The 21,887-nt window shown below is 35.9% G+C and overlaps 2 protein-coding genes across 4 annotated transcripts in view; both read right to left on the bottom strand.

Moving 5' to 3' along the window:
* Positions 1 to 509: 509 nt before the first annotated feature.
* LOC149566736 (U3 containing 90S pre-ribosomal complex subunit) overlaps positions 510 to 21,887 on the bottom strand; it is a 209,908-nt gene continuing 188,530 nt past the window's right edge. The window contains exons 6-7 of one of the 3 annotated variants that reach the window (XR_016362294.1): positions 8,254 to 8,339; positions 4,103 to 4,622 (exon numbers count right to left, since the gene is read on the bottom strand). Coding sequence is in view for 2 of the 3 variants with exons in the window: in XM_089820082.1 (XP_089676208.1) it covers positions 905 to 983 (79 nt within the window). In the remaining variant the exon portion in view is untranslated. Of the gene's footprint in view, positions 984 to 3,671; positions 4,075 to 4,102; positions 4,623 to 8,253; positions 8,340 to 21,887 lie in introns of those variants that run through there. The other 2 variants (XM_089820082.1, XM_089820083.1) reach the window with 2 other exon arrangements.
* LOC149566737 (uncharacterized) lies at positions 4,925 to 6,034 on the bottom strand. Its single transcript, XM_089817428.1, has 2 exons — positions 5,589 to 6,034; positions 4,925 to 5,462 (listed from the first exon to the last, which is right to left on the bottom strand). The coding sequence occupies exons 1-2, from the start codon at positions 5,907 to 5,909 to the stop codon at positions 5,340 to 5,342; spliced, it is 444 nt and encodes a 147-aa protein (XP_089673554.1). The 5' UTR covers positions 5,910 to 6,034; the 3' UTR covers positions 4,925 to 5,339.

Genomic DNA, 21,887 nt, shown 5'->3' on the forward strand with positions numbered 1-21,887 from the left:
CCCTTTCTATTATCAAAATGCTTTCAGTCTTTTAAAAATAAAGTTTTGCAAGAATATATAATTGTTGTCATTTATTCATATTTTAATGGATATTATTATCTATTAGATAGTCACGAGTAAGAACTTGTTTAACAAATCAGAACAATCTTACCGTACATGAAGACTAGGACCGGGATTATTATTTTTATGGTAATTACACCTCTCTAAACTTTGAAGTCGAGATGCAGCTGGAGATCCAAAATGGTTGAATACATTTTTCTGAACCCAAACCAATCGAACCATTGCTGTCCTCATCTAAAGTTCATATGACTACTATTATTGATCTCAATCCATACCATAAGAGTGAGTATGAATACCAAGAATATAGCTATCAAAACAATAAAAACAATGCAAAATGTTCTTCCAAGGAATGACACATTGCCAACACTGATACAAGGTGTGCAAAAATGGTGCAGAAAATCTGAAATTGTTTTAGTATGGACTGAAAAAGCAACCATAACAAACTAAAGTGTAACAGTTGAATGATTACGTTTTCTGAATTGCATTCATATAGAAAGGTAGTTGCTTGTGCACTAACCATGTTGCTACAAAAAGAAATGAAACTCGAATAGTAATCTATGATCTATGATATATACATAAAATTCTAAAGTCTAAATAGCAACCTCTGATTTATACAAAGCAACTGCAATAAATTTCTCTGAGATGTATTCGAGACTGTAAACTTCTCAAATTCTGAAAACATTTCATCAAGGAAGAGACATGAAAATGTGATGTGCCATGAAAAGTAACTTAGCAAAGAGAAATCTATTCCTCCTACGCGTCCAGGTCAAAACTCAAAATGACTAATTCATCTATAGTACGGCACTCCTGAGACGTCAGGTGCAATTTTGAGCAAGAGAGGCTCTTAATACAAACAAAGCTGCAACTTGCCAAGCATAACTTGTTTATGAAAGTGTGTTTTATATAGCTCCCAAAACTGGGTGCTGCAATAGACAAGTCACAAGACATATTCAATAGATGATCTGGAAAAAATGTAGATGAAAATTTATATTCTAATTATTTAATGGCAAACAAATGATATGAAACATCTATATTCCCAGCAATACTATTTCATAATCTCTATGCCTTCCTTGATTCGTGTTTTCTGAAAAATTTTCAATTATTTAGAATAAAGTTTTAAACAAATTATTAGACTACCTTTATATAGACAGAGAATCATTAGTATGTATGTATGATAGATTTATTGTTAAATATACCTACACTTGTTGCATGTAGACAGCTCAATGGGATTTTACAGGTGCCAAAAATGTTTGGGAATTAATTGTCACAAGACATATTTAATAGATGATCTGGAAACAATATAGATGGAACATTATATTCTAGTTTTGATATTTCTTAGATGGCAAAACTATATGATAAGAAATGTCTTTATACACTTCAATATAATTCTATACTCTCTATGTCAATAGTGGCATGTTGTGATGGTTAAGTTGTTCAGTTGTTATCCTTGCCATCAAGGTTCAAATCTAATGGGGATGAGGTCCCCCGTTTGTGGCCTCACTGGTTCATAGTTCCAGGTCAAAGTGTTTACCCCTTTCCTAAAAAAAAATTTTAAAATTCCATACTCTCTATACCCTCTTTGTTCATGTTTTTGTGAAAAAGTTATAATCTTTAGTTAATAGTTAAATTTTATATGGAATGAAGTTTTAAACAAATTATTGAGTACCTTTTTTAAGACAGACAAACATGTATCTATATGAGGAAATTAGATTTATAATGCAGAGGATTATATACCAATTTTAGTGAGAAGAGAAAAGTCAAGATAATTGTTCCGAATCTTCCAAGCCAACTAGACTGGGAACATTGCAAGAAAATATGAGAAATCTATTTCTGATGAGAATGAAAGATCCACTTAGCATTCATTGCATCTAGATGATGTTTGTAAGGGTGAAGCATCAAGAACTCTCATGAGGCCACCCATCTCCATTCTCAAGTGTGCTTCATTGTAGAATTGCCCCTTTAGCCCAATTAACTTGCTACCCCAAAGGATTTCCAAAAGGTTTGTCTGTAGAGATACTTGTTCTTATCAGGAATCTGTTTGAAGATTCTCGATTTAGTACTAAGTTTGCAAACCGAATCGTGTATTAACCTTAATTATGCAGAAGCTAACTATTCATAGCATCGAAGTTTTAGGTTTTTTTATTAATTCTAATGCAAAATTTTGCAAATGGTTATAAATAAGTGCCAATTAGAGCTGTCAGCACCTTTCTTTTGAAGTGATTAGTTTGTATGCTGCTTCAATTGTTGATACAATCTTTTCTTGAGATCTTGTAAAAGTGTGCTAAGTAAATTGTATTACTTTCCTGAACTTGCAGACTTTGCATTGCAGACCTCACTAAAATTGGTGGTTGTGGTTTTGTATATTATTTTCTGTTCAACTGTGGTTCAGTTCATTTTTCAGCATTCTAAATTGAATCTATTCCTTTGGAGTTTCCATCCTTCTCGATGTCACTGCCACAAGAGGAGAACAATGGAATCGAAGCTGTATCTTCTTGTTGCAAAGTGTCCCTACAGAAATCCTTGTACTGTCTTAGAAATATTGTGTGAGAATATCTGCCAGGAGATGCAGCCATAAAATTCAAAGTCTCCTACCCTTGCACAACAATCTAGAGGCTCACAACTTCAGAATGTTGTAAACTAGGAAGAGCTTGCATGGACGATACAAGAAGATAGGCATCTGAAGGTGTGAAAAGCCAAAAAGATCTACTATGCAGTCCTAATCCTTATCATTTTTCGAAAGGCAAGAAGTAGTTGGATCAAAATTTGCACATTTAAGACACAAACCTACATGTGGATGGACAATACTACACCTTGCTTGATGCATACATCACAAAGAAGTCTCAACTCTAAGGTGAATTATTGTTTAAATATACATCCTTTTTATTTTGGATGGTAAAAATATATTTTTGAAAAAGATCAGGTCAATGTGTTCTGTAAATGGAAAATAAGTTGTTATAAACTGGTCACACTATTAATGTGCATTATCAATAGAATCTCACACTTATGTCCATCTATGGTTTATATTTTGCGCTGTGCAAAGTTCTCCAAGAAACAGTCCTCTAAATTTTGATTATCTTGCAGTGATCAATTTACTATCATCACATTGTGAATTATGTTCTTCAAGTCCTTTAGAGGTAAACCCATTCAATGATTTATTATTGTAAAGAATTTATAGCATTATATTCATGCTTCTAGGTAAGATTGTGTGCGAGTTTATCAACATCAACGTTTTGGATCATACTCAATGATTCATCATCAAGATAAGAGAGCTAAGAATATAATACCATGGATTGTAGAAATCTGTCATCGTTAATTTATAGCATGTTTCCATTATACTTTTCTATTGTTCAAGTTCTTTCATTACCTAAACGAGAATACAAATGGAAGAATACAAATACAATTAAAATATAATGCTCCAAATAGGAACAAAACTTGGGATATTGTTCCTCTACCCTAAAAAATAAATGTTGTTGATTATTATCGATTACATACATTTAAATACAATTGTAATGATGAAATGGACACATCTAGGAAAAATTATTATCTACAAACTTTCCTTAGCAACATAGTTTAAATTATGATAAACATTTTGTTAAATTTTGAACCAGAAATGAGCAGAAATATCAAATGCAAAACTTCAAAAGAAAATGTCACCAAGGATCTTTATCCTGGGAAAAACCCTCCTCACCGAGGGAAACAACCCAGCCCACCAGAAATAAATACTTTATTAAGTTTCTCAAAGCAAGATCACAAGAACTATGCTTTGTTCAAAATCTTCAAAAACTCAGCAATCTCAAACAGATCAGAGTTCATAAAAACAAAGTAATGCTATATAATCTCACAATATATCAAGCAAAAGATAAGCACACCATCATTGTTCATACATGGAGCATAAACCAAATTAAAATCTTCACAATGCTCAGAACGTGTGCATGATATAGTTCTATCTGTCTAAGAAACAACCACGATAATAAGAACTAAGAACTAACTCTTGATCTCCTTGCTTAACGGCAACTGCAGAAGAGATGAATTCACATATCAATATCAAAACTTCCCTTTTTTAAAATCTCAGAAAAAATAGACGCAACTGAATGGACATCACATATTATCACCTCTTCAGTGGTGAAAACAAAAACTTAACTGACTATCCTTACATATTGATATTAATTTGCACTTAAATATAGTGAATGAACATCAGTGACCCAAAAGACATATTGAAGAACTGCCATAAATGCTGAGGTGGACCGCATAAATGACAGGTCATCAATAAGACAACAGTAATCTTCCACGACATTACAAAATAGCCATGGAGGAGACAGATAGAATTATACTGCCGGTTGAGTTTATATGAATATGAAATCATAAAAGCAAACATATACGATAAATAAAATGCTTGCACATCTATGATAGAAGCCGTCTTCAATTGAAAGAGCTCAAATACGAACAAAGGAGACATTTATATTAAATGATATCATCGAAGAACATAACCAGGAGATCATACAACAGAGATCTCAGAGTAGCACATCAAAATTAGGAGGCAATTTGACTGCAATAGGTAAAACCTAAGTTGCTGATTCGGGTTCGGGGTTCGGTTCGTGGGTTCGGGCAATTTTTTTTTTCCCATTTGAGTTCGTGGGTGGGTTCGTTAGTGTATATATATATATATATATATATATGCAAAAAAAATATAAACTCATATAGTTGTAAAAGTAAAACTAAGTCATTCCATAGTATGAATATATCAATGTTACTTGATTATTGATCAATGCCAAATGTCAAAGATAAATATTAAATACTCACTCATTAATCTATGCTAATGTTGTAAATAAAATCATACATTGAAATACTAAAATGCAAAATGGAATTTCAAAACATAGACTACTTCATCAGATTGATAGATAATAAATTATGACTTAATAAAGTTTGAAACTGTGAAACATAGTGATAAATCATAAATGACTCAATGAGTCAATGACAAATGTTTAAACATAGTTTATCAAAAATGCAAATGCTCTTCAAGGGTCAAATGGGTCATCAAAATATGAGGGATCAATGGCTTCATCCTCATCTATATCATCGACATTTTCCACATCATTGGAACCCAAACCGGTTCCACTAGCCCCAGATGCAGCCACATCCTCCTCCTCGTCCTCCTCAACATCTAGCAAGGCAATTCTAGATATATCTTGGACAGTCATATCCAAGTTAGAAGTCTCAGGTAGTACATCCCACAACTTCTCTGGTCCCTTCTTATATCTTGGATCCTTGTGTGATAAGAGTCACCAGTTGTTGTGAATAAATACCAAGTCCTCTGCTTTCTTCGAACCCAACCGGTTACGCTTCACTGAGTGGATAAAGGAGTATGTACTCCAATTCCGCTCAGCAGCAAAAGAGCTTGCAACCTAGAGAGACAACCAACAAATTTTTAAAAATTAGCTAAGTAATTTTACAATACAATAGGAATTTAAGAGTGCTAATTCGACAAGCTAAGTGGCCATAAGAAAAGGAAAAAAAACTTAAATACATACTTGTGACAAGATCTTAATGGCAAGAGGTTGGAGGTACATGTAACTTTCCCCATGTAAGTACCACCATCCAATGGCATCCAATTTACTTTGGTCATTGATTGCATCAAGCTCTGCATTTTTGCTTGAGACAAAATCAACAAACTCTCTCCTAACATTTGATGCCACATCAGGATCACTAAAGAGCCTGTTAAGTGCCCTCTTATACCCAGCAGCAACTTCAGGATCTCTATATGGTGCCACTCTACCAGGAATAGCAAGTATCTCACTGCTATAATATCTAGGAGAAAGTGCATATGCCAAGAGGTGTAAAGGTGTAGTCATCTTGTTCCAACGATGTAGAACGATTTTCTCCACCTTAGTGTACAAGGTATCAGGATCCTGCTCTCTCCTCTGAATGACCTGGGATGTCAAATGATGTACATGTAAGTTATCTTGATGTAGTGTTAATAACTTAATTAACATCAAAAATCAAAATCTCTCAATAAACAAGGATGAAGTATTGTATAAAAATTTAAACTTACTGATTTCATTTTTTCTAGCATAGAGGCCATGGCATCATATATGTTCCCCAAACAAGGCTCATCCGTGTCGGCATACCAAAGCATAGACATGATGGGCTCGATGAGTTCTAATGCATATTCCACCCTATTCCAAAAATTATCACTCAAGATCAAATCCTTTACACTTTTGGCCTTTTCTGTATCAGCTTGCTTCCATCCACCCCATTTGTTGCTAATAACCATTTGACCCAATGCCTCTTTCACCCTCACAAGTCGTCTAAGGACGATTTTGTGTGAAGCAAACCTTGTTTCAGCAACCTATTACCATGTTAATTCAAATTGTAAGTTAATATGATAAGTTGATAACAAAAAAATTTAAGAATATGTATTAAATTTTGTAAAGTATGACACAAAAATTAATATGATAAATGAAGCTAAATAAAGTTTAAAATTTACCTTCAATAATTCCAAGCGGGAGAAAGTTCTGAAAATTGCTTGTGACATATGGTGGTTTGTCACAAACATTTGGATCTGCTCACCCTCCTCATACACATTTTTCATCCATTCAATTTGGCTGCCCATTGTTTTCATCACCAAGTTCAAGGTGTGGACAGTGCATGGTGTCCAAAAGATATGCTCATATCATGTTTCTACCAAAGCACTTGTAGCCTTACAAACTTTAGCATTGTCGTTTATTACTTGGACAACATTGTCAACTCCCACAGACTCTATGGATTCAATGAGAAGTTGGGCAATAAAATTTGCATCCTTTACTTGCCCTTCACAATCAACCGCCTTCAAAAACATTGCCCCCTTGGGGCAAACAGCAATCACATTCTTAATGGACGGTTTTTGCAATCTTTCCATCCATCAGAGACAATGCTCACCCCCGTTTGGATCCAAGAATCTCTTATTGGTTTGAGGAGGTTTTCTACATTCTTTCTCTCCTTATGCAATATGGTGATTCTCAACTTTTCATATCCAGGGGATTGGTAACCATGAGGTGCATCATTTATTGCTGTCACCATCTCTCTCCAATAAGAGGATCTCACTAGATTGAATGAAACACCATTTGTAATGAGGCAACGCCCAACCTCTATGTCAACAATTTCTCTCTTGTCATTTTCAAATGCCGTATCTAATGGGCCTCTCTTGCGGGATGTGGGTGTTTCTATTTCATCTTCATCCATAGATGGGGTAGGTAGGAAGGGATGTGGTTTACTAATTGTTTAAGAGGGTGGTGTTGTTGGTATTTGCTTTGACTTATCTTTTTTTGCCTTTGACACAAACCTATCAGCCTCTTCTTGTTCTTTTAACATGCCTGCTATTTGAGGAGCTGGCAACCCTTTTTTACCTCCCTCTGGGGGCCCCTCACACATGGAAATCCCTTGACCTGGTGGACCTATCAAATGATGTTTAACCTGAAAATAGGAACTTCTATATTGGTTTTGGCAAAAATTGCATTTCCATATATACCCTCCCCCACCAGCACATTGCTCAATTCTTGTTGTATACTTCCACAAAGGAGAGCCTTTATCAATTTTAAATGTTTGGGATCCCACCCCACCCACTAAACCCTGACTACTCATTCTTGAATTCTTGCAATCTATAAAAACAAATTTAAAAAAATATTTCAAACTTATACAAAACTTGATAAAAATTTAGAACAATAAATATAAAAAATTTAAAAAACTAAAAACAAACTACGAAAGAAGCAAAAGGAAGGATCAAATGCATACTTGGAACACTCAGCACCGATTATTTGAAGGATTTGAAACTCCACAAACAATCTCTACAACCTTCTCTTCAAACTTGCAAAATGGCCACACCAAAATGAGAGAGCAAAATGACAAAGCAAATGAGAGATTAGATGAATGAAATGCATCTAATAGGCCTTACTTTAGGGTTTGGCAAAAAAAAAATGAAAAAAACATAATTTTAATGCTTTTTTGGGCCACTTTTTGGCCCCACCTGCCACGGGTCCGCCCGGATTCACCCAGGTCCTCGACGGGTCCGGGCAGGGTCCGCATTTTGGCCTGCAACACGGACCCGAGAGGACCCGCAGGCCAAAATGCGGACCCTGCCCGGACCCGTCGCGGACCCGGGCTCGAATCCGGACCCGGACCCGAGCTCCAGGGTGCGAATCTAGTAACATAGGGTAAAATAGATCTCTATCACAGCAATATATTCAACACTCCCTTTTAGCAAGAGAGAGATCTTCGAAGTGCCATCTCATAGCAACTGCACATAGCTGCAAGGAAAAACAATTTTAAAAAATATTATCACAAATTTTCTAGGTAAAATTGTTATTTAAGCACAACAATATTCACCATAGCTACTCTGAGAGGGTGAATCATGAAATCATAAAAATAGAGACATCGAGTCACACCCATATAACTTCCACCATGCCAACTCACAGAGGGTGGATTGACCATACCTACACGCAAAGGGTGGAACGAGGGTTTCACCTCAGACTTCTCCCAAAGAAGAATGTGTTTCCACCATGCATACTCGCAGAGGGTGGATCAAGGGATTTCACCTCAAACTTCTCTCGCAGAAAAAAACTCATTAACAAGGGATTGCACCTTGAACTTCTCTCACAAAGTAGAACTCATTAACAAAGAATTGCACTTTGAATTTCTCTTACAGAGAAGCACCCATTAATCATATACATAGAATTATTGAAGCTGAGATTCTCTCTTAGTAAGAGCATCATTTCCACTATACCAAGCTTATCTTGGAAGTAGAAAAACTTCACTTCTGGAAGTGGCTTGGTGAGAATGTCCACAGTTTTCTCTTCTATAGAAATGTAGTTAAGCTCCATGGCTTTCCTTTGAACCATAACCCTCAAAGAATGGTATTTAATTTCTACATGTTTTGTCCTATGAGTCCTATCATAAAAAACTGGATAAACTGAAAGCTTCACGCAGCTTTGGTTATTACACATAATCATAGTAGGTTCCAAAGGCTGGCCAAAAATATCTGCAAGTAATTTCCGTAGCCACACATCTTCTTTTGGATCCATACACATTAAAGCATACTCTGCTCCAGCTATACTCTGGAGTTTGGGCCATACAAGAATGTTTCTTGCTGCACCAACAAATCATGACTGAACCTATAATTAAACAACATCCTGAAGTACTCTTCTTGTTAGGCACACACCCTGCCCAATCTGCATCAGAGAACCCCTGTAAGTTTAGCTCAACATCAGAATAATATTTTAATCCATATCCTATTGTACCTCAAACATATCTCAATAAATGCTTGACCGCCACAAGATGAATTTGCCTTGGTTCACACATAAAATAAATGTATTAAATGCAAAACATATATCAGGTCTTATGTTAACCAAGTACATTAAGCAACCAATTAGCTGTTTGTACATGGCAGGATCAACTACATCTGAAACAGTTGCATCCTCATGTAATTTTTTAAGATTTGTTTCCATAGGAATAACATAGATTTACACTCTAGCATTACAACTCTTTTCAGAATATCTATTGCATATTTACCTTGACTTAATATAGTTTTGTTTGATTTTTTCCATAGCTCAAGCCAAATTTACACTCTAGCATTCCAAATCTTTACAAAATATCTATTGCATATTTAACTTGGCTTAATATAATTTCGTTTGATTTTTTCCATACCTCAAGCCCAAGGAAATAATGCAACAAGCCAGTTCTTTCATTTCAAATTCTGAAGTAAGCTCTTTCTTACACATTGAGATCGTTATCACCAATAAGAAATAAGTCATCAACATAAAGCATAAGAATGATCACCTTGTCATCATTTACCTTGAATTATAAATTTCGCTCAGCGTCGTTCATATGAAAATCCAAACTTAAAAAGATAGTGATCAATTCTCTCATACCAAGCACGGGGAGCTTGCTTAAGACCATATGATGTCTTTTTCAGCTTGCACACATGAGACACCCTATCATGAATAACAAAACTTTCTGGCTGCTCAATGTAAACTTTCTCTTCAATTACTTCATTTAGAAAGGTTGTTTTACATCCATTTGGTGACATTTTGAGCCCTTTACTACTGCATTATTGTTGCCCAGTTTTCAGTTCCATTCCTTTCTGCTCTAAGTTGTAGTCAAGTCAATGTCCATGTTGAGTCTGTGTCTAGAATGCCCCTAGGATGACCTCTCTTCTCATCATCCCCTTTCAAGCTAACCTATGCAGGAAATCATGTAAGCATTGCATTGATCACAGGCTAGATGATTTAGGGTTTGGTGGGTTAGTCTTAAGCATTTCCTTGATGAGAAGAAGGTCAACAAATTCCAATGATTCATCATCTAGATATTCAGAAGGATTCTGAGGACCAAGATCTACAGTGGTTTGCATTTCCATGGAAGATATCATAGGTGATCGAGCTCAGAAATATAGGGAAACTAGTTGTTTCAATAGAAAACTAACTTAAAATCCTCAGATATATTGAAATATAAAGGCGAGAAAACATGCGTCGTTGATTTGTCACCTGAACGGTCCAGATGTTATCTTAATAGTTACGTAGGTGGTTGGAAAAGTCAATCAACAAAAGGAATGCCCTTGGTCGGTTGAAAAGTCAATTGCCCTTGGAGATGGATCCTTGACCGTTAGACAAAGATCAAATCAAAGGGTATCGCAGCTTTGCACGAAGTTAAGGCTAACCTATGGTTTACATTGCAAAGCAACGAAAAGTGCACCATCGCACCATTGCAAGCAATTGAAGTTAAACATGAGTTAAGGCAGAGAAGCAGTGAAAAGTTGAAGATCGCATCGTCGCAGGCAATTAGAGTTTACTCGAGGTTAGTGTTGTGACAAAGCGAAAGGATACATTCGTGGCTTCGCAGGGTTAGGAGATGAGTCAAGGTCTCAGGTTGCAAGGTTGTGATGGATGGTAACAGCCTTCTATGCAGTCATTATAGCATTGCAAATGTTAAGGCTGACTTTCAAATTTGGGCCTGCGAAGCTGCAAAATGTGATCTGGGCGGTTAAGTGTGAAGTGGTTACATCATCGCAGGTAATAATGCAATTAAAGATTTTCAAGTTGCGAAAAAACGAAGGTTGAAGATTGCATGATCGCAACTCAGTTCTGGCCTAAAGAAATTCAAGTTGCGATGGTGCAAAGGGTGAACATGATGGTTAAAGTTTAGGATGTCACAACATTGCAAGTGAAAGAAATGTTAAATCTCAAACCACGGCGAAGATGCGAGGTAGTCAGTTCGATGATCATCGCTAGATCACAAGGTGTTAGTGTTAATTCTCAAAGAAGGCTGCGAAGGTGCAAAAAAGCAAACTAGGGCATTCAAATTTTGAACCATTGCACCATTGCAAGTGGTTAAGGGTAATATGAGGTTAGAGTTGCCAAGGTGCGAAAGGCAACAACAGTTAAGTAAAACAGCTATCGCATGATTGCCCAGGTTAAAAGCATCATATGAATGATAGTTGCGAAGAAGTAACAAGGATTAAAATATGGAGGATTGCTAGGTTTTTATCGTGATCGTTGATTTGAGATTGATGGTGAGAATTCAAACTCATGTGACCGTTGAGATATGAATTATATGGATTTGGCGCTAACAACAAAATATGAAGGAAATGAAGATTTTCACAGGGTTTCTAAAGCCGCATGAAGATAAACAGTCACCAGGTGTTATCAGAGGTGCCATGAGATTAGGATCATTGCTGGGAAAGATGCCACGCGTCCATACCATGTTGCATATTAGATATTTGCATGTTTTATATATTTTCTTTCTATTATGTGACTGTTGCACTACCAGAACTAAGGAATGACAGAAAACTATAAATGTAATTTTTCATGATAATGAAAAGATTGGCAAACTTGATAGTGAATAGGCTCTGTAATTCCATTTACCTAATTTTCTCTTCATGTTTTGTTGCCCGTTCAATTCATAGATTAGTTTTGCATTGAGAGTTGAAGGACTACACATGATTCCGTGATCACCTTGTGGGTTCCATTTCACTATGGTACTTATAGTATATGTAATTCCATTTACTTTTTTGCATGCGGTTCTGCTTCTCCTCTTGTTGGTTTCCATTTCACCTAAGTCTAATAGTTAAAGCAATTCCATTTTCCCTCATGTGCATCTCTTCTTCCTTTCCTCTTTTGCATTTAGATGATTAATCTACATTTAGAATAGGAGTAAGGGTCAGAAATTTTCAAGACAATCTACTATAGTCATTCCATTAGGTGTGATAGGTTGTCCCAACCCATTTTGCCTGAATTGTTTGTGTCTACAAGCAATTTGGCTAGCCTTTACTACTTTCAGGTTAAGAGCTTATTCTGTCATAAACTTCTAATCTAAGAAAGACATTCATTGCATATCACTGCAAGTCCTAAGGGAGTTATACCTTGTAATTTAGAGGGCAGTGATAGAACACATACACTGACCCATTTGTTGGTGACATCCTTTTGTTTCTCCAAAACATTGGGTATTAAAAGAGTCAGGTTATAAATCCTAATAGGAGAAAAATTGTTAACCAACAGTTTTTGGCGACTCTATTGGGGAGAATTCAAAATGGAAAAGCTGTGAAGAATTTCCCTTCAAAATTAGTATGCACTCTAATTCCTTATATATTTTGAGTTGTAAGACAGGTGTTGTGGAGGCGAGGTGTTTTCCATAAGAACCTAATACCAATTTTATAGCCTCAACTTGCTAGAAAAGGAGAAGCTAACTCAAAATTGAAGACTGGTATAGTTTCCTTGATCACCAGGGTTAAGGTAATCTCAAAACACCATTTTCTAAATAGTTGATTCATCCTAGATCCCAAGTATACCAAGACTGCCAAGGAAAGAGAAAGGATTGACCCAATATATGAGGAACTCAGGAAAGCCAACTTTCCTATTCTAACAGATATTTTTGGAAAAGGAAGAGTGCTTATAAGGGAATCTGTGGCTAACAAACTCCAAGAGACTCACTTGCCTGAAATTGTTTTTACTAGAACAAGGAGAAGTCAATCTTCTTCCCCTCCTATTGCTAGAACTTCTATTTCTCCTATTTGTAATTCTCTGTCGTTGCATGGTATAGCACTCCCTGTTTCAGTCACTTTCCAAGAAAAACCTATTATTGTACTAGTAGCTATTGCAGTTCCTTGGGGAAATGCTATTGGTCCTCTCAACCTTAGAGCTGATAATGACTTGCCAAGAGCATTAAGGAAAAATTTCCCAAGATTCAATGGTGATAACAACACCTAAGTGCTTTTCATAAAGCTTGTGGTGTGGTGAACCATCAACATGAAGATGTAGCAGTCAGGATGTTTGTAGATACTCTTGTAGGTAATGTTGCTAATCGGTTCCAAGATTTCCAAGTAGGGTGTGATGGAGCCCAATTTTTGGCAAAAATCAAAGCCTCCATTATGCTATTGAAGACGTAAAATTGCTAATTCAGTCAAGAGGTGATCTAAATTGTGTAGATGTTCATGGCAAAAGACATGCAGATGTGGTTGTTGTTTCTGAGAAACTAACTCATGTCAAGACCGACTTGGAAGAAATGCTGAACTCAGCTGGTATGTTTTCAAGTTCACTAATATTGGTGCCGAATAGGAATATTAACTCCATCGTCAGGATCACCACAATTAGCAAAATCTTCACTAAAGTTTCTAGAGGCAATAAAGATGTTTGTTGATGGTAATAAGAGAAAGAAGTATTCAATGGATCCATCGATACCAAACTCAAAGATAGTGACTATGCCTTATACAACTAATAGCCGAGTTCAGTAATATCTAATAATCAATTCTGGAAATGAAGGGGGTAGTTACATGAAGCCTATTCATTCTAAACACAATTTTTTTTGAGATATCTTTGATGGTTTCGAAAAATTTGTTCGAAGTCAAGGAATCATTTTGAGCAGCAACGTAGTCATATTGAAATTTAGCCAAAAAGTAATGGTGAACTAAGTGTACATGGAGAGATGACTTATGGGATACGTGAAGAGTTTCATACAACTTTGGAGAGACTTTTTAATAGAAGAGAATATTTGAGGAACTAATGAACATTCTAAACCAAATCCTCTACACGTCTTCCAAACCTCAGACATCTTCTCAAACAAAATTTAGATGGTGCAAGCATTATTTGTAGAAGGAAGCGATCAAAACTGATACACCAGCTCAAAAGGAAAGACCATGAAGGAGCCACTCTTGATTCTACAAGAAGCTGCAGGTTAGAAAGAGATGTCGAGCAATACAACAAGCATATTGGATTTTGCACATCCAAAAGACGTTTTCACCCCACATTCAAAACTTCAAGCCGATCATATCAAGTATTTGCGGACATCATATGGCAATTCGAATTCGAAATAATTTGCAGGTGTTCGATATTGGTAGAAGACATGCACTACACAGGAATATCATTCAAGGAGGAGTTATTATAAGTAGTTAAAAGTAAACAAACGATGAGCCATCATGGATATCTAAATAACAATGTGAGGTTGTGTATCGAACATACGGTGACTTGTATCCAAATAATGATTGAAGTATTTGTGCACCGTAGGAAATTTGGAACATAAAGATTGATGAGCTTCTGATACGGGAGACCATATCAAACCATGACAACGTAAATTGATGAATATCCAATGCACGTATAGATTTGCGATTATTCTCCAAGTCATAGGTCAAGACATTTGAATGATGACATAAAAGTCGTGCACAAAGAGACTCTATATGCAATCCATTAAAGTGCACTTGTTCTCCTTAGCATCAGTGTCTTCCACAGGGCCTTTTGGTAGTGTTTCCAATAAAATTTACCTACTTATAGTGCTCTGTATATTTGTGGCAGGTGTACGTTCGACTAAGGGAACCATCATGACTAGGAGTATTTGAAGCAATATAAGCATCAGAACAAACACAAGATGCCTAGACGAGGACACACAAGGATAGAGAATCGAGAATTTTGATGGTGTGCAATGAAGGAGAGGTCCACACAGATGATGTGAGTGGATATTGCAGAATATGGTCTACGAATCATTGTTCGGTGGATGGGAGTTGCACAGAGAGGCGCCCATGGGAGTGAAGGAGATAGTGTCTGATGTTATAAGCCAAGGAAAAGATTAAACCGCTGGTTATTATTCAACATACTTCAAATCATATTAAAAATTAAATACTGATTAGTTTCTAATGAAGAGGTGCAAGGTTTGGAAAAGTAACCGATACCTTTTGATCCTCTATAAATATGTAGTGAAAAATCAAACAAAGCCACCGTTCATTATTTCCAAAAAACTCTCTAAAGCTTATACGAATTTTAAATTCTTCCTTGAAGAAGATTGAAGTTTGAACCAAGCTATTGGATAACAAATTATTGGGCATATATTTCGATATTGTATGAGATAAAATTGTGTTGAGTGGAGCATCAGCATTTGAGTGTCTTCAATACGATTTTTCTGCAATATAATTAGTAAGATTTTTATTTGCTTTAGAGTTAAATTACTATATAGTTCATCTTTTGTGATCATCTTTATTTTTTATTAATAATTTGTTATTAGGATAAGTGGATCAAATTGCTTGTTGCTATTTAAACTCGATAAATACAAATATTGTGAAATATTGTGATCGTTTCCCTATTTGTATCTATTTTGTCTTTATAAGGGTTGAGACATCATAGACTGGTTTAAATACGCATAAATACGAAGTTATTTGACACATCCTGATAATTGAATTGTTTATAGATTTAATATACATAATCTCATAGAGTTGTATGTGAAAACATATAGTTTTGACTCTATCACCCTTTTAAATTTCAGCACTAAGCATTAACTCACTCATAATTGTCAATCTATATGCTGGCAATATTCTAATCTTTTTCTTTTTAGGGTTTGATATCTATTTGTTTTAATAATTCATTTTTAATCTTATTTCAGCATTCACAAATTTATTAAAGTAATCATATTTTCGAAGATTAATACTCACTATTAGCAATCCAAAAGTTTCCTTAAACTCTTGCCATTTCAGAAAACTGTCTTTGCATTGAATCTATCTATTATAAATGTTTTGGATCCAAGTTTGTTGTCCAGGATCAGGTGCACCGGCCTTGGTTTTGCAGAGCTAAAAGCGCAAAAGATCTAGATGAAATTGATTGATCTTGTCAAGTTGGCCACAATCGATTAGATATCCCAACATCAAGCAGGCAAGGCTCATAGGATTCTAATTTACGATTTTGGGAACCAACAGGGTGCATCACAGATTGGAATGACATGAAGCAAAAGTTTGAAGAACACTATAAAAGTACAAAAGATGCACAAGTGTTGTTGCTACAATTGGCACAAATAAAGAAAGAATCATCCGTCTCTATGAGGGATTTTAATGCAAAGTTTAACAAACTCATCAAGAGAATACCTACTGCAAGTGCACCAACAAACGACAATAAGAAGACCTTCTCCATCAGCTCTATGCCTCCTGATCAGGGATATCAAATAAGGAGAGCTAATGTAGCAAATTTACAAGCTGCCCAAACACTAGTTGTGGAGATGGAAGATGACATGATAGCCTATGGTAAGTGGAAAAGAGAACTTCAATCTGGAACCGTAGGTAATGCAGCTAGCATTTCAAATAACACAGAACCCATGCTCCAAAAGTTGTCTAACGAGGTTATTTCATTAAAGAAACAAATCAATAGACCTACTCATTCTTTTCATCAACCTTATCAAGAAGGTTCTAGGCATCAAAATGAAGGTAAGACTTTACAAATACCACCTACTCAATAGAGGTTAGCAATTGAGGCTGCTTCAAAGAGACAGAACATGTGTTCTTTCCACTTAAGAGCAGATCTTGATGGGGATACATGTGCTGATATGATCAAGTATAAGCAGATGGTGGAGAATAAAGAACAAACATTGGAATATCTAGAAAGTGAAGATGATCATACTCCTAATGAAGACTTTGAAAACTTTTATTTGGAATATGAATCAGATTCAGAGACTGGAGGGGACTGTTTTGCAACTCTAGATGAACCTCAGTTGACAGTCATGACTAGAAGTCAGAAGAATAGGAATCAATTCTCCAATTCAGTGCCTGCTAAAAATCATGTATCATCAAACAAAGCAGATAAAGACAGTGACGTGGTACCTTCAACTTCACAAAAAGAGCACAAAGGTAAGGCACCTAATTCCTTTGATATTATACAATACTGCAAAGAGGTGAGAATTCAGATATCTCCACTAGATTACTTTAAGTCTAATCCTGATCAATTGCAAAGGTTAATTGAGCACTGTAATAATAAAGATGGAGGACATGTTAGTATTAATGCTAACATTGATCATCAAAACAAAGCTAGTACTAGTGGAACTCCTTTGATTGATGAAGATCTTGCACTACCTAAATTGTTTCAAGAAGAAGAATCCATTGTCTTGGCCACCTCTACAAATAAAAAACCAGATCCTTTATACATTTCCTTGATTATCAATGGAAATAGGTTGAGTAATTGCATCGTAGACTTAGGGGCTTCTAATAATGTGATGCCTGCCTCTGTAGCCAAAGCTCTAGGTCTACCACTGACTAAAAATTTTGACCCGTTGTTACTCAATGGATGCAAAACAAGTGCCTTTGCTTGGACAAATAAAAGATGCTCAAGTTGCTCTAGTTGCCTATCCTTCTAAAAGGCTAAATTTCACCATCCTAGTGGTAGACATCCCTACAAGTTATGGAATGCTCCTAATTAGAAGTTTTTGCAAAGACATAGGGGGAGAGATAAAATTAGACTGGTCCTATGCTACCATCCTAGTTAGGAACAAAACGGAGAAACTAGAACCAGAAGAAAAAGAAAAGTTCACTGTCCTAAAATTAAATGATCCTAGGTCTCAAATCTTATATCAAGAAATGCAATTTGGTAACTATATGTTATTTTCTAATACCCCTGATATTCAAGAAGAATCAGAGCAAACTAATGGTAAACATTTGTGGACTTTAGAATTTGATGGCAGGTGTACCAATGCTGGCTCAGGTGTAGGAGTGGTTTTGACATCACCTAGTGGAGAAACAACTTGTTTGGTGTACAAGTTAGATTTCAAGAATACCAAGAATACTGAAGAGTACGAAGCCCTTCTCCTTGGCATAATTGCAGCAAAATAGAAAGGGGTAAAGATACTCAAAGCTCAAGGAGATGCAAAATTGGTGGTAAGGCAAGTGAAGAACCAATATGCAGTAAAGAACCAAAGATTAAAAACTACCGTAATAAGGTGTGTGATGAGATTGAAAGTTTGGACACTTTCTCAATTATAGCAGTACCAAGGGAATTGAATTCAAGAGCTGATTCTTTGGTAGTCTCTGCATCTTTGCTCCTACCACATCTTGACTTCGAAGATCAAATCTATAAAGTGAAAGTTCTATTTAGGTCTAATAATCCTGATAATGAAGATTCTTGGCAGGTGTTTGATGATGACAAACACATACAACAATTCATTGAAGGGGCAGAACCTTTTGTAGGTCTATATTTTGAAGGAAGCACTAATTCAAGTAGTAAATCATTGACAGATGGCAAAAGGAAACCAAAGCCAGATATGATCCAATTGAAAGGTAACAAAATTCCATCTCATCTCATTTCTTTGGAAATGCTTTTTGTTGACATGATGCATACATTAAGAGAAAAAGATATAAGAAAGCAAAAGCTCGAGGTGAGTATGATGGAATTAATATAGGGAGAGAAATTAGTCCAAAAATGATAAAAAGAGGTAAGTGTTGCACACAAAAGGAGAGGGTAGAAATCAAAAAATTACTTATTGAATATAAAGATGTATTTGCTTGAAGCTATGAAGATCTAAAAAAATTCATAGATGGGAAATTCAAACATGAAATTCCTTTTAAGTTAGGAGCAACACCATTCAGATAGAAACAAAGGAACTACAACCCTATAGTTGAAGGAGCAATCTTTAAGGAGATTGATAAAATGTTGAAGGCTAGGATCATATATCCTATTCATCACTCTACTTGGGTGGCTAACAATGTGTCAATGAGGAAGAAAAATGGAGAGATAAGGATTTGTGTGGATTTTAGAAATCTAAATCAGGCTTCTCTCAAAGATAACTTTGCACTTCCCATCATAGATCACCTCTTGCAGACTATTGCAGGGTCAGAGATGATGTCTATGTTAGATGGCTTTACAGGGTATAATCAGATTCAAGTAGATGAGGTAGATCAATTCAAGAAACATTTACCACACCTTGGGGTACTTTTGCATATCATAGGATTCCTTTTGGCTTAATTAATGCAGGTGCAACATTTCAATGTGCAATGAATCTGGCTTTTGGTGATTTGAAGGATAAACTCATTGTTGTGAACCTAGATGATTTGACTATCTTCTCCAAGAAAAGGGAAGATCACATCAAAGACTTGGGAAGAGTGTTACAAAGGTGTACAGATCATGGTGTCTCATTGAATCCCAAGAAATTAGTATTTTGTGTAATAGAAGGTAAATTGCTTGGTCACATTGTATCACAAGAAGGCGTGAAGATTGATCCCGATAGAGTTAAAGCCATTCAGCAATTAAGTCTGCCATTGAGCAAAACCAGAGTAAAGTCTTTCTTTGGCCAGGTAAATTTCTTAATAAAGTTTGTGCTTGATTTCTTTGAGACAGTTAGGTGTATAGTAGATATGATGAAGGTATTAAAGCTTTCAAATGGAGTGATATTGAAAAAAGAGCTTTCGAAAACATCAAAGGTGCTATTGTCAAAGCCCCTGTTCTTGTTCATCCAGACTATACTAAAGAGTTCATCATTAATTGTTATGCATCAAAGCATACCATGTCAACCATATTGATGCAGGACAACAAAGAAGGAATACAAGCCCCAATTGCTTTCATGAGTATGCCATTGAAGAATCAAGAATTGAAATACTCACAAATCGAGAAACATGCATATGTTGTGGTGAGAGAACTCAAGAATTTCAGATTCTATGTGTTGCATTCCATTCAGTGATATATGTGCCTGATCCTACAATTAAAAGTATCTTGACACAACAAGAGGTTTGTTGCAATAATAGAGGAGCTTGGATAGCAAAGGTCCAAGAGTATGATATTGAGATCAAGCCAACCGAACTTGTGAGAGTAAATGCGCTCTGTAAAGCCTTCGCAGAAGATCAACAAGTTGAAGAGGAAGATACTCCAAAGGTTCTTATGGCAAGTCTTCAAGATCCTTGGTTTTCAAATGTTGCATACTTTCTGACCTATGGTGAGAGTCCTAATAGATTAAGTGCTAAGCAAAGGAGAGATCTAAAAACAAAGGCCTTAAAGTATGTAATTCATGATGATGTCTTGTATAAGAAAGCTATTGATGGTACATTTCTAAGGTGTGTTGATAAGGAGCAATAGGTGAAGCTGTTATGATCTTTTCATGACGAAGCATGTGGAGGACATTTTTCTAGCGCTATCACCACATTCAAAATTTTAAGGTAATGCTACTATTGGCTTGGTATGTTTAAGTATGCATATAAGTGGGTTGTCAATTGTGAGAAATGTAGGTTGTTTACAAGTAAACCTCAGCTAGTTGCTTTACCTCTTAGGCCAATGGTGATTGAAGCTCCTTTTCATCAATGGGGTTTAGATTTTATAGGCCCAATCAATCCTCCTTCTAGCCAAGGACATTCTTATATCCTAACTGCCACAGATTATTTTAGTAAATGGGTAGAAGCCAAACCTATGAAGAAGACTTCATTAGAGGTGGTATATGAGTTTCTCAAAGAACATATATTGGTCAAATTTGGAGTTCCTATGAAATTGATAATGGACAATGCATCTTATTTTTCTTCCTTAAAGATTGTTGAGTTTTGTTATGATAATGGTATCAAAGTTGGTCATTCCTCTGATTATTTCCCTCAAGGAAATGGGCAAGCCGAATCTAGCAATAAGAATCTGATTAATATCTTGAAGAAGTTGGTCTCGGATAATCAAAAAAGTTGGCACAAGAAGATACATGATGCTTTATGGGTAGATAGAACCACAACTAAAAGAGCCATTGTTATCTCAACTTTTGAGTTAGTTTATGGAGTAGAAGCTAACTTGTCATTACCTTTGGAGCTTGCCACTTGTAAATTGAAGACTGTGATTGAAGATGGCATATGCAAAGATATATTGGAAAAGAGAATTTTGTATCTCACCAAGTTGCAAGAGGAAAGAGAAGAAACGGTAGATAAAATTACTGAACATCAAGGAAGAGTCAAGAAGTTATTTGCTAAAAGAGCAACACCAAAGAAATTCATGGAAGGTGATTTGGTCCTGCTATGGGATAAGAGGCATGAACCAAGAGGAATGCACTCCTAAGTTTCAATCTTTGTGGAAAGGGCCATTTCAAATCATGCAAGTGAACAAGAACAACTCTTTCAGTTTGGCATATCCCACTAGAGAAACCCTATCATGTTCTTATAATGGGCAGGATTTGAAGTTGTATCAAATGTAAAATTGAAAGCAAGTAACCCCTACATAGTAGCTAGTTAGGTAGGTTTTACTTTCATGCAATTTGCTTTAGTTTAGTTGCTCGCTTCCTTAGTTAGTTGTTATTTTCCTAGATTAGTCTGTTCTTTTTGTTGCCAAGTTGTCATCCTATTTTGTGAACCAAAGATTACTAGGATCCTTTTAAGCATTGTCAGGCTTAAATCCCCAAACAGAGCCAATTGTTGCCCAATTTTCAGTTCCATTTCTTTTTGCTCTAAGTTGCAGTCAAGTCAATGTCCATGTTGACTCTATGTCTAAAATGCCCCTTGGATAAGCTCTCTTCCCATCATCCCCTTTCAAGCTAACCTATGCAGGAAATCATGTAAGCATTGCACTGATCAAGGGCTAGATGATTTAGGGTTTGGTGGGTTAGTCTTAAGTGTT

Source organism: Cupressus sempervirens, chromosome 3 (genome assembly GCF_028749045.1).
Source record: "Cupressus sempervirens isolate cs-2001-9-10 chromosome 3, ASM2874904v1, whole genome shotgun sequence".
In the NCBI taxonomy this organism is placed as follows: Eukaryota; Viridiplantae; Streptophyta; class Pinopsida; order Cupressales; family Cupressaceae; genus Cupressus; species Cupressus sempervirens.